The sequence below is a fragment of the Bombyx mandarina genome, chromosome 03 (assembly GCF_030267445.1).
Source record: "Bombyx mandarina strain Sakado chromosome 03, ASM3026744v2".
Lineage (NCBI taxonomy): Eukaryota > Metazoa > Arthropoda > Insecta > Lepidoptera > Bombycidae > Bombyx > Bombyx mandarina.
In genome coordinates, this window is record NC_143210.1 from 7273829 (window position 1) to 7288296 (window position 14468).

Consider the following 14468-nt stretch of genomic DNA (forward strand, 5'->3'; position numbering starts at 1 on the left):
AAGTATGTTTTTAGTTTGGTTAGATTATTTTCCTAAAGTAGATAAGTAATTTAAATACTTAAATAATAATTTAATTTTAAATAAAAACTTGATTTTTCTCTATCGTAACTAAACTAGCCCTTCTAATGAAGAATGTAGTAATGTCTATAATGTTGAACTTAACAGCTTAGAATGCACTGACTAATTCTATAAAAAAAAAGCGGAGCACGTTGTCTTATTTTTAAGGTGATGCAACTTAAGCCCCTAAAATTTCACATACAATGACATAATATTTAAATCAAAAAACAATAAAATTAAAATTACAATTTATCAGAATTATTAAAAATAAAAGTGAAAGCCCGTCGACAATGCAATTTGAACTGATGCCACCGACTTTGAGATATGAGATGTCTCAATTGTACAATGTAACAGCTGTCCCATGTTTCAAACCGCACGATTTTTTTGTGGCAGAAAATTAAATAGTCAGGAGTAATAGCGCCTACTTGTAGCTCCGGAATTTAAGGCGGAAGGTGGAATTTAAGTAAACAGCAATTTTGTTTTCTAAAGAAAACCGCGACCGAATCATTCCTTTGTTATTACTTCAGCAGTTATTGAAAAATTACGTCGCGAAATACCCGCAATCGTGTGTCATCATAACAAACCCACTCCCGCAGAGTCAGCCGTATATCGGTGTTGTACGGGCCACACTGTTAGCGGTGTTTTAAGTGTTTAATTCAAAACATTAAACTTACGGCCGTCAGTAGATTTCACAATATGTTTTTGTCAAACAGCGAGGGTCGCTTCCTCATTTTTTCATTGATAATATTGTACAATATGAGGAGGAGTGAATAATGAGGATTTATTTTTGAATTTGTAAGGATTATGCTTGTTAATTAGAATAAAATAAAGATAATTAGTTACGTTAATGTCACTATTTTATTGATTAAAACGGACAAACGGATTCAATGTGTTCTAGACGCTGCAAAAAGTCAAAGTCACAATCATTTTAGAAAAACGTCTTTGATACCCTTCAAACTCTTGTGAGATCGATGTCCCACCTAACTCACAGACACAACCCACCGAGTTTCTCGCCCGATCCTCGGTCGTTATCCAGTGGTAGATTCTTCGAAGTACCCCACTTGCTAGGGCCTATGTTAGCAAGTTCTTACAGGTTGAGCCCCTGAGCTCACCTACTAATCCGTTGGTAGTTGGAATATACCGGAGGCAACAAACGATTAGGCAGGGAAAAAAGCATTTTTGCAAAACACGGCCATACTCATCTTATTACCATAATTAATAGGACAGGCTTGCCTTGAAGTGGCTTGCTCAAGACAAGACAGACAATAAGATTACGTATTCTATCTGTGCAGTGTACACACGTCACATTCAGTCTTTGAAATACATTTGGACAAATCGTCACGGAATAATGCAATTAAATATTGTGAAAAATCATAAAATTTATCGGTAGTGTTATATGCGACTATTTCACAAGTATCACTAGTTTTTACGTTGATAGATATATTGTAGGTTAACTGTTTTAGTCATATGAATGTTAGCCAATATGGCCGAGATACCTACAATACGTCTAGATACTATAAACTAGCTGGAGTATCTGGTGATATAAATACAAACCGTGATCCGTTTAAAAAAGCATTTTCGTATATTTAAAAAAAAAACTTAGTATTCAGTTCGGTATGAATGGGTACCACCATCCAGTTAAATTTTACCGCTAAGTAATCATGCGTTACAATTTGCTTTGTAGGGCAGGACATATTTGTGCATCTTTTGTCTTATTGTAGGTTTCTATGGGCTTCAGTAACTGCCTAACAACATGTCACGTGCCGTGACATCCTTTGCTAATCTTCGCTAGTAAAAGAAAAAAAAACATTATTATTTAACAACCTCTACTCCTTTATTTATCAGTGATGTAAATGCTAGGTTGGAATATAGCTAATTAAATACATAACTGGTTTACAATCATGGTCACATTGTGCGTCGTTCGAACTCCACATTCATTAGTTAATGCCTACTTCTGTTTGAAGAAAACTAGCAAATGTTGCTAGATCAAAGAATTTTCATTCAAGCTTCCCATTGATTCCCTAATCTAGATGAGGAGGACTAGGGAATGGCATTTTTCCCCTACCTATTTGCTGGTACCCTAAGAGCCTGGTGGTTTTACTAGTGGTAGGACCTCCTGTGAGTCCGCACGGGTAGGTACCACCACCCCGCCTATTTCTGCCGTGAAGCAGTAATGCGTTTCGGTTTGAAGGGTGAGGCAGCCGTTGTAACTATACTGAGACCTTAGAACTTATATTTCAAGGTGGGTGGCGCATTTACGTTGTAGATGTGTATGGGCTCCAGTAATCACTTAACATCAGATGGGCTGTGAGCTCGTCCACCCATCTAAGCAATAAAAAAGAGGCTATTCCAACTACGCCCGGACGGGTGGGTGAGCTCACGGGCTGAACCTGAGAGAATTTGGTAACACGAGCCCTAGCAAGAGTAGTGCTTCGCAGAATCTACCACCGGATCTAAATTGCGACCCACTGAGAAGATCCGACGTGAAACTCAATGGGTTAAATGGCATCCACAAAACTTATTTTAGAAGCGACAAAAAATTTAAAATTGTTCATGTCGGTTGCATAAACTGTTATCTAGTATAACGCTTCCCGTCGCATATCAGTGACAAGTTGTTAATAAGTTGAGGGGAGACGTGACCATGATATCAATGAGTCAACAATCTAGTCTCACCTATATACAGTTGACTGCAATATTAGCACCTATTAACGTGTGTGCTAAAACAAAAAAAAAATTGTAGGTTCTAAAAAGAATTTCCTTGGCTCTATATCAATTTGAGGATCCACAGTATTATACAATTGAAAGCGGTTGTATGGAAGCCGCTACTGCCATTGCCTCACGTATCTCAACTTATGCACTGTGGTAATTGCGTGTCCGTGCCACCCGAGTCTATTAGGTTCATGGAAATAATTAATTAATCTGCTATTTAATGTCTGTGAATGATTGAAAATTTAGTGGAATGCACTAGAATATAGTTTTGTAATACCTAAACCATAAATTGATCGATTTTTAACCGATTATATTATAATTATTCAACATTATAGTATTTACGCTGAATACCAATCATAAGTACATTTACAAATAGATATACATATTACGTTTCATATTAAATGTATGATAATAAAATTCTATTAGGTATTTATCAAAGTAATAGAACTTTGCACTGGTTTGCATTTACAATGGACAATGACCGAGGCTTGAACAGATAAGCAACAAGAACTAAAATAACTGCAATGTTTTTTTCCCCTCTATAGGTTAATAACGATAACAGCGGCAACATGGTAGTGTGAATCTTCAACAGACCTCCACATACTTAAAACAAATGAAAATGATTTTCCAATTTTGTAATAATATCCTGGCTTTCAAACCGGAGATCTCACCACTACATTGCAGCTCGTCTGTTATCGGCTACCTATATAAAAAAAACAATGAAACGCTGACGACTGATTCGTTATAGAAAATATCCAATACAATATACAAAAAAGTTTTAAAATGTACAATGGCCATGGTATGAAATATACATTCATATTTTTTTTCTTCTTCAAATAAAACGAGTATGGCGAAACCACCAGATCATTAAATAAAAGAAAAAAGGCCTATATATCTAAATTCGTTTTAAACGCGAAGGAGTTGATAGGATTTCCGTAACTAGTGAAACCCGGCCACACTCCATTATGACTATCGCTAAATGTATGAAGTACGCTCATTCATTTCATACTGTTTCGCGCAAGTGCAAATGGATTTATAATGAGCAAGTAACCGTCGCCGCGTCGTCACCCTAGACACGTCCTTACGGATCCATCAGATCCAATAACTCTTGCATTGGATACATTTAGCTCCAACAGTAGGAGCAGGCTTAGGGATCCCGGCAACCGTAATCGTCGAACTCTGCAAAGAGTTCGACGTGCAACCTAACCCATGCATCAGCCTGCTGAGTTTCTCGCCGGATCTTCTCGGCAGGTCGCGATTCCGATCCGGTAGTAGATTCATTGGCGAAGCAGCTAATCTTGAGTTGTTAGGTCTTCTTCGGAGGCGCTCGGGCAGCTGTTAGCAAATCCCGGCCCTCCTTGCTGAGCCCTGTTCGCCCACCTGTCCTGGTGAAACTGGAAAGGCCTCCGGTCCACTAGTAATAATTCAACCATAAAAAAAGGATTTCTAGTGGGAGCGAAATTGTATGAACGAAATTGCATTGCATAAAATACATAAAAATATCGATTATTATGTAGCAACTTGGTTAAATACTGTGGCGAGGCTATTAACTGGTTGCGTTCCAAGTGACAGCAATCAACTTAAATATTATTATTATTATTATTTATACTTATTGTACACAAAAAGAAAATACAATAAAAACAGATTTAAAGAATGTCTAAATATTATGTACAAAGGCGAGCTTAACTCATTCATGAGTTTTCTTCCAGCCAACCATTAGCAGAAAATTAAATATCACCTTTTTGCAAAATATAGTGCAACTTTTTATCTTAATCCGAGCATGGTAGCACTTGCGGTGGCTCTATTGCTCTCTTTTAGATTACGCTACATCTGCGCATCATCCTCACGGGGATGCAGTTAAATGAAAATGTGCGTATTTCATTCAATACATATTTGCAGTACGCCGAAGCGGTCACCGTTTCAGAATACCCCATTGAGTCCAAGTGGCCATTCGTTAGCTGTTGCCGGAATGCTCATGTTCGAGCATATCTCCGGACCCCGTTCAGAAAAATTAGGAATTCCTTCACATTTCCAATATGCATTCATCACGGTCATTAGAGAATTTAATCTTGAATTGGTGTTCAATATGGTTGCCTATTCTATTTTTATATCACATATTTAAAAAGTCAGCATGTAATCACAATGACATCGTGATTCGGTAATTGACACAGAACCGAAACCGACATAAATAACCATTTTGTGAACATTCCATAACTAAGCGAAATATTTCTTACATACTTACACATCGGTAGTGCCTATACCTACTTACTTTTGTATCTGTTTAGAAATGTGGCCGGCATACAAAAATGGTCTCGGCGTAGGTACGTATGCTCGTTCAACGAACTAGCTCATTACGGTACACGAACCAAATATGATGCGTCCTGAATGCCGTGAAATCGCAAAAACTGAATTTTAATTTCGAACACTCTTAGTTTTACATGCCTTCATACATTCAAGGCCCGAACAATTGTTTCGAAATTATTTTTGGTTCGTATGGTGAACCTTATTTAAATTTTCATGTAGGTATGCACACTAGCATAATAAAATATAATGATTTGAATGAAAATGTTTGCGTAATATTGAATAAGTATTAGTAACATTTACTACCTACGTGATGGACCAAAAGGAAAGTTGAATTAATTATGTGTAGGTATGTCTTCGATACTTACGCCCTAATGAAACGCTTGCAATATATGTAGGTAAATAACGGTCATTCTTTATATCATTTATGTACTCACCGGCTGCAATTAAAATGTACGCCGCGTTCATAATGACAACATTTTGATTATTGTGTATTATGTAAATGAATATATATTTTTTTAAATGTTTCCCATACAGTTCAAGTTTTGAGATATCAAGGAACACTGCACCTACAGGACCGAGCGAGTCCAAAAAGGGTTCCTTTACCATGTCGCGTTTTATATTAATAAGTGTTGTGAACTTTAATCATATGCTGAGCAACCCGAATTTTATGGAATGGGTTATTAAATAAACAACGTAAAATAGCCGAACTCGTGTTTCAGTGTAAGCTCCGTCGTAACTTGATAATTTTCCCAGATTTCATCTATCACAAATTTAAAGTAACTAGTGGTCTAGTATTAAAATTATAATTTTGTACACTATTATGATTCTTCTGTCAACGACTTCATATACTTCTATAATCACAGATTTCGCCAAGATTGCACTTTATACTAATATTAATTATATAATTATAAATATATAAAAAATATTAACATTCTGCACTCCTCTATATTTTCTATTTTTTTTTTTTTTTTTCCTACCTAAGCTGATAGCCCTAGCGGCTATGTCAGCGTAACCCTAACTTTAGTAGGTGAGCTCACGGGGCTCAAACCTGACGATGTTGCTAACACGAACCCTAGCAAGAGCCGTGCTTCGCAGAATCTACCACCGGATCGGAAACGCGACCCACTGAGAAGATCCGGCGAGAAACTCAGTGGGCTGTGTCTGAGAGTTAATTTACTCGTCGAGCCCTTCGTCGCAAGCGACGGGTTCGACGAGAACGGTGACCGGTGCTTGAAGTACCTAAAAGCACCGTTAGTGGATCAGGAGGATCCGAGATGACGTGTTTTGGGCGACGTCGACTGCTTTCCATTCTGTCCGCAGGATCGGGAATGTAGTTACCGGCGGCCACGATGAGAGGGTTCTCGTGTCGTGCCGCTTTATCGAAGTGGCGCATGGACGCCGACTGCAGATACTTACTGATGGACTCTAAGTCCAGGTCGTCATGGAGGTCGACATTCCTGACGAACCACGGAGCTCCGACGGCTATCCTGCAAAAACGGGATTGAATGATTTGGAAGGATTTTAAGTGTATGCGGGCCGCGTGAAATAGAAGGAAAACGTCCGTCCGTCCGGGCCGGAGCCCCAAACGTTGGTCCGACCAGATCTCCGAGCAAACCAGCGGACCACTTAGCGCTGCACTACACCAGGCAACTGACCGGAACCGATGGAGGCTGACAGTAGACAAGCTAAAACGGAGTCATGATCCTCAGCAATGAGGGAGCGATGGAGAAGAAGGGCCGCGTGAGCGAACACTACACTTGCATAGGTCATGACGGGGCGTATGCAAGTTTTGTAGAGTGTCACCTTATTTCTAAGGGACATTTTACTTCCGCCTACATATCATCGGGTAGAGACGTCCTAGAATGAAGGCGGCACGGTCGCGTACCGTCTTGATGTGGGGGCGGAATGTCATCCTACTGTCGAGGGTGACGCCTAAATATTTGACCTTCGGGGCCCACGGTATGGGCTGGTCGAACATCGTGATCGGGCGAACGGCGGGGGCGGGGGTATTGACGCGCCTAGTCGGGAGGGGGATGCTCAGCGTGGTGTTCGGAGGGCGACCCCTTTTGAAGAGCACCGCTGTGCTTTTCGTGGGGCTGATGTCGATGCGCCACTTCCGGAACCACTGTCCCATGGTGGTAGCTGCGGTCTGAAGTCGTCGATGAAGCAACGCCTTCTTCCTACACGAGTAGTAGATGGCGGTGTCATCGGCGAAGAGCGCCAGATGGGTCTCCGGAGATCGGGGTATATCATTGATATACAAACTAAATAGTAACGGGGAGAGGGCGGAGCCTTGCGGGACTCCGGCTGTGACGTGACGGGGCCGGGAACGCGTTCCCTCGACTCGATATCGGAACGAACGGTTCGACAAGTAGTCTCGTATGATGAGCACGAGTCTGTCTGGCACTCCCATGTTATACAGTTTGTATATTAAACCGTTGTGCCAGACTTTGTCGAACGCCTTCGCTATATCGAAGAAGAGGGCTCCTGTCGGAATGGGTTTCCGCCTGTTCAGCCCTAGTAAGATGTGCTCCGTGAGGCGGTGCACTTGATGGACGCACGAGTGTCTGGCGCGGAATCCAAACTGCTCGTCTATCAGAATTTTGTTCGCGGATACGAAGTCCCAGAGGCGTTTACGAAGGAGCCGTTCGTATAGTTTGCCTATCGCCGGGAGGAGACTGATGGGGCGGTAACTCGCGGTTTCGTTCTTCGGTTTGCCCGGCTTGTGTATGCCGATAACGTCCGCTTCTTTCCACGCCGCGGGAAAGATGCAGTTCGTCATAGCAGCATTTAGTATGGTGGCCAACATCGTTATCAGTTGGGCTGGTAACAATTTAAGCGCGCGGTTGCGGATGCCGTCGGAGCCGGGAGCTTTCCGTGGTTGTAGGCTATCGATCGCCTCCTTAACCTCGGAAGTGGTAATGGGTATTTTCTATAACGTCGCGTCTACACTATGAAATTAGTTGCATGACACTAATTTCACCAAAAAATCGCGCAGGGCACGAAACTAAATTGCATGCATGAAATTAATGCATGCATTACGTAAGTATTAAATTACACGTGAAACTGTTGGTAAAACGAATGTCACGAAATTAATTTCATGCCACTAATTTCGTAATGTAAATTCACCTTATATGAGCGAAATTTCATACTCCTCCGTCCGCGCACTTTTCGCAAAAAGGGGTACAAAGTTTCTGCTTCACGTATTAATAAATAGATCCTGATCAGCATTCTCCTGCGCAGCATACGCGATACACTGATTAATATAATGCCACGCTCTATAATCGTTCAAAATTAATTTAAGATCCTCGATCCAAGCTAAACTACAGATTTTTTTTTTAGATTTTACATTGCCTGTTACTAGTTGTTTTTTTCTTTTTTTTTTCAATAATGGATATCAATTTTTTTACTGTTTTGACGTTTGTTAAAATAAAAGCTGTTAGATGAGTTTTTATCACATATAGAAGGGAATATTAAATTTAAAATCAATCATTAATTTCAGATTTGACGAGGGTCGTGATGGTTTCTTGGATCTCACAGAGGTTAAACGCATGATGGAAAGGTTGGGCGCTCCTCAGACTCATCTCGGTTTAAAAGCTATGATCTCGGAGGTCGATGAAGATGGTGATAACAAGATTAGTTTTAGAGAGTTTCTCCTCATCTACAGGTAAGTCACTATCGTCGTTGACAAATATAATTACCGCTGTTAGGAAAGATTCACTAAAGTGTTTTTTATTGCTATAGCTATAAGGTGTAATTTACTAGTATCCCCTGTATGGGATAATAAACGGCTTATAATTCATAACACGCACATCGTTTATTTAAAAGTTTAAAAATATAAAATTTTAGTTGGATCTTTACCTAACAATATTATGTCTCTTATTACTAGTACAGCCTAGTCCTATTTAGTATTCAAAAGAATTTAAATTTACCACGAAACTAATAAATTCAGTTTTTTCTAAGTGTAATGTCGCCCTTTGTACTTTTTAACCTTTTTTAATTCAAAGAAAAACATTTACATGTACTTTATAAAGCATTGGAAAAATCCGCATGTACTTTGCTTAGGTGGGTGGACGAGCTCACGACCCACCTGATGTTAAGTGTTTACCGGAGTCCATAGACATCTACAACGTAAATGCCGCCACCCACCTTGAGATATGAGTTCTAAGGTCTCAGTATAGTTACAACGGCTGCCCCACCCTTCAAACCAAAACGCAATACTGCTTCACGGCAGAAATAGGCAGGATGGAGGTACCTACCCGTGCGGGGTCACAAGAGGTCCTACTACCAGTAAATGATTATGATTATTAGATATGAATACGGATTAAGCTATTCAGTTTGAATAATTCACCGCCCCTCGGGACTGACTCGAGTTCGCAAACAATACCCTGTGAATTCAAATCGAGAATATTTCAATATTTTTCAGAGCTTTGTTACTCATTTTCAATTATTCTAACATAAAATATTTACGATTGTTCATGTTCATTTATGTAACAAAGAAACGTATTTTTCAAAATTTAAAGACATGGTAAATTTTAAATAAACTAAAATATAATTAACTATCTCGTTTTACAGAAAAGCACGTGCTGGTGAACTGGAAATGGATTCGGGTTTGGACGCTTTAGCTAGATTAACCGAAATCAATGTAGAGCAAGTTGGCGTTAATGGCGCGAAAAACTTTTTCGAAGCGAAAATTGAAGAGCTCGCTAAAAGTAATAAGTTTCACGACGAGATTATTCAAGAACAAGAAGAGAAGCGTCGGGAAGCAGAGGAAAGAGCTCTCCGGAGGCAGCAATTTAAAGAAAAAGCTGCGTTATTCCAACACTGATAGAATCGAAAACGATATTGTTATTTGTCTAGTCTGTAAGATGTTATGTTACCAATGCTTGGGATGAGTTGTAGTAACAGTGTATTATTTTTTAAGCAAAATAAAATTAATTTCTCAATAAGTTTAGAAACGGTCTTTAATGTAATTAAAATTGTTATTTGAGGCCTACTTGCGTGTTTTTTACAGTAAAATTATGCATGCATGTTTAGTTACGATTAATAAAAATAAAAATTATCGAATGTTAATTGGAACCTGACACTATCTTCTCAGGGACTCTATGGCAGGATCCTTATTTGCTTCCGTAATTTTTTTCAGATTGTAAAATAATATATATTGTGCTCGAATGCTGCCAGCGAAAGCCTAATGTTTGCATAATTCGTTGCATTGTAAAGTTATATCATAGTCATTTTAACGCTTCACATACTCATAAAACTTAAGATGTAACCTTGTTTTTAGACAAATGTGATTTAAACAAATTTAAGGTTCTCAAAAGGAAAAAAAAATAAAATATTGTGTGTAACAAACATGTTATTTGATTTAATGATACAAATATTTATTAGTATATAATACATTTTCCTTACCAAGGACCCGTCCTGAAAGTGTTAGAGTGTATAAATTCAGTGGTCCATAAACAGAGTGTCAATCTGTTTCATCCAAAACATTTCTTTGTAGGTTCAATTCTTCTGTATTTTGATTTGAAATAACTTGATTCCTAGTAACTAGTGGTATGTTTTCTATATCAATATGTTGAAGATTAGCTAGTATCGACATCAAAGAAGCATTCTGCAAAGCAAAATGGAGAAATATTATATTTAAATTATTTAATAAGGTACCGGAGAATAGGCAACAGCAATCTATAAATATTATATCAGCATACTGCAATTGGTAATGGAGATTTACCAGTAGTAGGGTTTATTGTAAGCTCGCATGAGTATGTATAAGATTTGTTATAAAGCATTAATGGCTTTGCATTGTGTCTCAAAATGAGCGAAGACACCATTCAAAGCCATCCATCCATTCATGTTTAATTTCTATGGTCTCCAGCATCCCACTAACACCAGGTGGTCTGTGAGCTCACTTACCCATCTGTGCAAAAAAAGGAACTAAAAAAAACTTGTTACATTGCCAAAATGAATTTCAACAACATTTTCATTTTTACATAATCTTCCATATTATGAATTGCCTCTATTATTATATTTGCATAAATGCTTAAAAGCATAACTGATTCTTAAAAATACCTTCTTAATATTTTTTTCAATCTCCCCTCCAGAACTTGTTAAGCAAATGATTTGTTGCAGCTCATTTCCACTAAAATAAATTAAAAATAAATAGTCTCTAGTCGGAGAGCATCATACTATGTATCAGGTATTCAGAGCATGTCATGTCTGCAAGTAGCAATTTAGCACTTTTATCAAAATCATATCTACAGCATCTGAGAGAGTAGAGTTTGGTTAACTCTTTATCATGTTAGAACAATAGATTCATCAGATATTGTTCTAATGTTTCCATAAGTATAATTTGGGGCTTGGTACTGTCCATCTGACAAAACTATGTTCACCACAAAAAGATTGATTAATACTTGAAGACATACACTTTTACTTTTAGGTACTGTACATCTTATTAAATTATCATTAATAATTGTATCATATCTTATTAAATTATTTCAGAATATTACAATACAGAAAATTAGAATGCTTAGATGGATGGACGAGCTCACAGCCCACCTGCTGTTATGTTGTAACTGGAGCCCATAGACATCTACAATATAAATGCCGCCACCATGAGATAAGAGTTATAAGGTCTCAGAATAGTTACAACTGCTGCCTCACCCTTCAAACAGAAAGGCATTACTGCTTCATGATAGAAATAGGCAGGGTGGTGGTACCTACCCGAGCGGACTCACAAGAGGTCCTACCACCAGTAATTATGTAAATTATAGTTTTGAGGGTTTCATTTTATTACACGGTGTTATTCCTTCACCATGGAAAAAATGTATTTGAAGTTCATAACTATCCAGTGTGGCATATTGAGTAATTATTGTTCTTTCTGTTATGTATGAGTGACAGAGCTCCTCCTGATTTCCTTTCTACTATTTGACTACCCACCAGTTATGTTCAGTATGATTTTAGAGAACAAATCTTCAAAAACTTGATCTAGATCTGGTATAAATTAAATTTTGTGCTTCTATAATATGAGTATATGTGGAATAAAATATTGAGTCATAGCTTTCTGAAAATAAATGAATTAATAATTTTGTCAGTCTAATGGGTAGTCATTCAGAATACTGTACCAGAGGGTATATGAGTAGGTAAGTAATAAATATATAGGAAGAAATTGTGCACAATCATCTGGCCCCAATTTTCGGATTCCCTTTGTTATGGGTACTAGAGACTGATAAACATATTTATAAAACGTTTGAATATTTAAAAATACAGATAATAAATATTCAGACAAAGAGCAAAAAAAAATTTGTTCATCACACAATGTTAGCCTTGTGTAGGAAACGAACCCACAAACCTTAGTGCAATAGTCAGGCGCGCTAACGACTGCACCACTAAGTCTGTCAAAAAATGGGTATGGGCTTAGATTCCAGGTCAAAAGCAGTGTCTTTGCTTAAAATATTTAATACACAATACAATCTGTGTTCCTGTATTGTCTGTGTTTTCAGTAACTATAATGCAAAATCACAGTCTCCACTTTGAATATGTATAAATCAGAAACAGCTTTAACTATGGTGCAGATTATGCATTGCACACAAGTGTAAGGTGTTAGGGGATGCCGGTCTCAGCACTTTGAATGAGCTTATCACATTTGTATCTTTTCCATTTTGAATGTATGCTTAAGGCTTAGGAGTTGTGGTTGCATGTGGGCACTACATGGGTCTCAGGTCTTTGATGTAGATTATGTAATTTTTATTTGTTTATTTCACTCTATATTTATTGATACATTGATGGAGTAGGACGAAGGAATTCTTTACCAGTTAATCACACTAGATAAATTGAATATTCTAATATATAAATACATGATTTTCGTTATAAATAAAAATTATTTTGCTCACATTTTTAAGAGCATTCGTAGTCCGGCGTAACAGGCAGTAATTTCCTTATAATATTGAACAGTACTATGAATATTTGAAGATTGGAGAAAATTTATTTTCCATGAGCATAAAACAATTGTCACCGTAACAGTAGGCTCACTTATTGTATGTATTTATTTTTAGAAAATTAGAAATGATTTAACTTTGAAGTTTAATAAAGTTCAATAAAGTTTTTTATAACTTTTTTTGCTCTTCTAACTTTCAAAACGAACTTTTTTAAATATTTTCTGTTGCAATTGGTATTAACATTATCCATTTAAATACGGTCTATTGACCGTATTTGGCCAAAAATCAAATTGTATTTTTGTACTTACATTAAATGGAGCAGTTGATTAGTAGTTATTAGTTCATTTTGTAAATCTTGTTGTAATTGTTGCAATTGAGCCATACTTTATTAAAATAACGTACTGAAACGTAGTGTTTGGGATAAGTAATTTTAAAATGTATATTTTAAAGCACTTAAAACGTACGGTACCGTTCAAATTTTAAAACTTTAGATCACCTCAATTTCTACCAGAAATAAGCAGTGTTACCATTGTTATCGACTATAATTTAAAGAATCTCCAAATTGTTGTATCGAAATCCACCAGAAACCACTAAATTTGGAAAACCTTCGAACAATCAGAAAAACACTAACATATTTTGCTAGAGAGTTGATATAAAAAAAAATTAAGACATTCGTCTTCGAAAGAATCGGATTCGTACACGATTTCTGTTTTTGCAGAATTCAGGCAGAAAAAAAATGTTGTACTACGCTATTTAGTATATGTAGTTATTGCCCTTATTTTCCTTCGAGCTTAAACGAGCACGGATAGTGAGAATTGAAGATACCAAATCTAATTTAACTATCTAATCTAACTTAACTTCATTCGGTTTCTGTGTTTTGTCTTGACAACCTCATTGTGCTAAATAATCGCTCTACGTAGGCAATATTATTTTGGCTATAAGTGTATCAATCTAACTCTGTTAACATCAGGGAGAGTTGGTTATATAAATTCAATGTATGCATAATACATTCTATGCAGCAAATCTGCTGTGTAACATCTTTTTTTAATTTGGCGACATCGAAGTGTGTCTACAGCTCTAACCATTGTGTGTAAATGCGTGCAATTGCGGATTCTATAGTATAGTTAACCATATTTTTTGACAAGAAAGTACCGTTTTAGTGGATCGTGATCATCATGGATGATTTTGTATAGTTCTATGGTAGGCAGATTGCCTGAAGAACGGGTGAACCAATCATATGTTTTGTTAACAATGAATTCCAGATTTCTGAATTAATATGTAAATCGTGCTAGTGATTGAATATCGTACCTCACCACTCACCACTGACTGAAGCAACGAGAGCCACTAGATAAAACCACTAAAATCAAAATTTGTCCGCTAACAGATAAGTCTAAACCACCAGATCTCGTGGAAATTCCACTGAGCTGGCAGCCCTGGAAATAAGTATTTTCATTTTTCCAGGCAAAT

General features: G+C 37.4%; 2 protein-coding genes across 2 annotated transcripts in view; one reads left to right on the plus strand and one right to left on the minus strand.

Annotated features, from left to right (window-relative positions):
- Swip-1 (EF-hand domain-containing protein D2 homolog Swip-1) overlaps positions 1-10422 on the plus strand; it is a 19080-nt gene extending 8658 nt beyond the window's left edge. Inside the window, exons 2-3 of the mRNA XM_028177062.2 lie at positions 8573-8737; positions 9646-10422. Of these exons, the coding sequence (XP_028032863.1) occupies positions 8573-8737; positions 9646-9898 (418 nt within the window). The 3' untranslated portion in view covers positions 9899-10422. The remainder of the gene's footprint in view (positions 1-8572; positions 8738-9645) is intronic.
- Positions 10409-13513, minus strand: LOC149503277 (uncharacterized). The gene is made up of 3 exons (XM_089739993.1): positions 13310-13513; positions 11137-11206; positions 10409-10681 (listed from the first exon to the last, which is right to left on the minus strand). The coding sequence occupies exons 1-3, from the start codon at positions 13381-13383 to the stop codon at positions 10538-10540; spliced, it is 288 nt and encodes a 95-aa protein (XP_089596119.1). The 5' UTR covers positions 13384-13513; the 3' UTR covers positions 10409-10537.
- Between the last annotated feature and the right edge of the window lie 955 nt (positions 13514-14468).

Coding starts and splice junctions, on each gene's coding strand:
- LOC149503277 (XM_089739993.1), bottom strand. CDS start 13,383: ATGGCTCAATTGCAACAATTACAACAAGATTTACAAAATGAACTAATA. Junction 11,207..13,309: donor AATCAACTGCTCCATTTAAT/GTAAGTACAAAA, acceptor AATTTATTTTAG/TGGAAATGAGCTGCAACAAA. Junction 10,682..11,136: donor TTGAAAAAAATATTAAGAAG/GTATTTTTAAGA, acceptor TTTGCTTTGCAG/AATGCTTCTTTGATGTCGAT.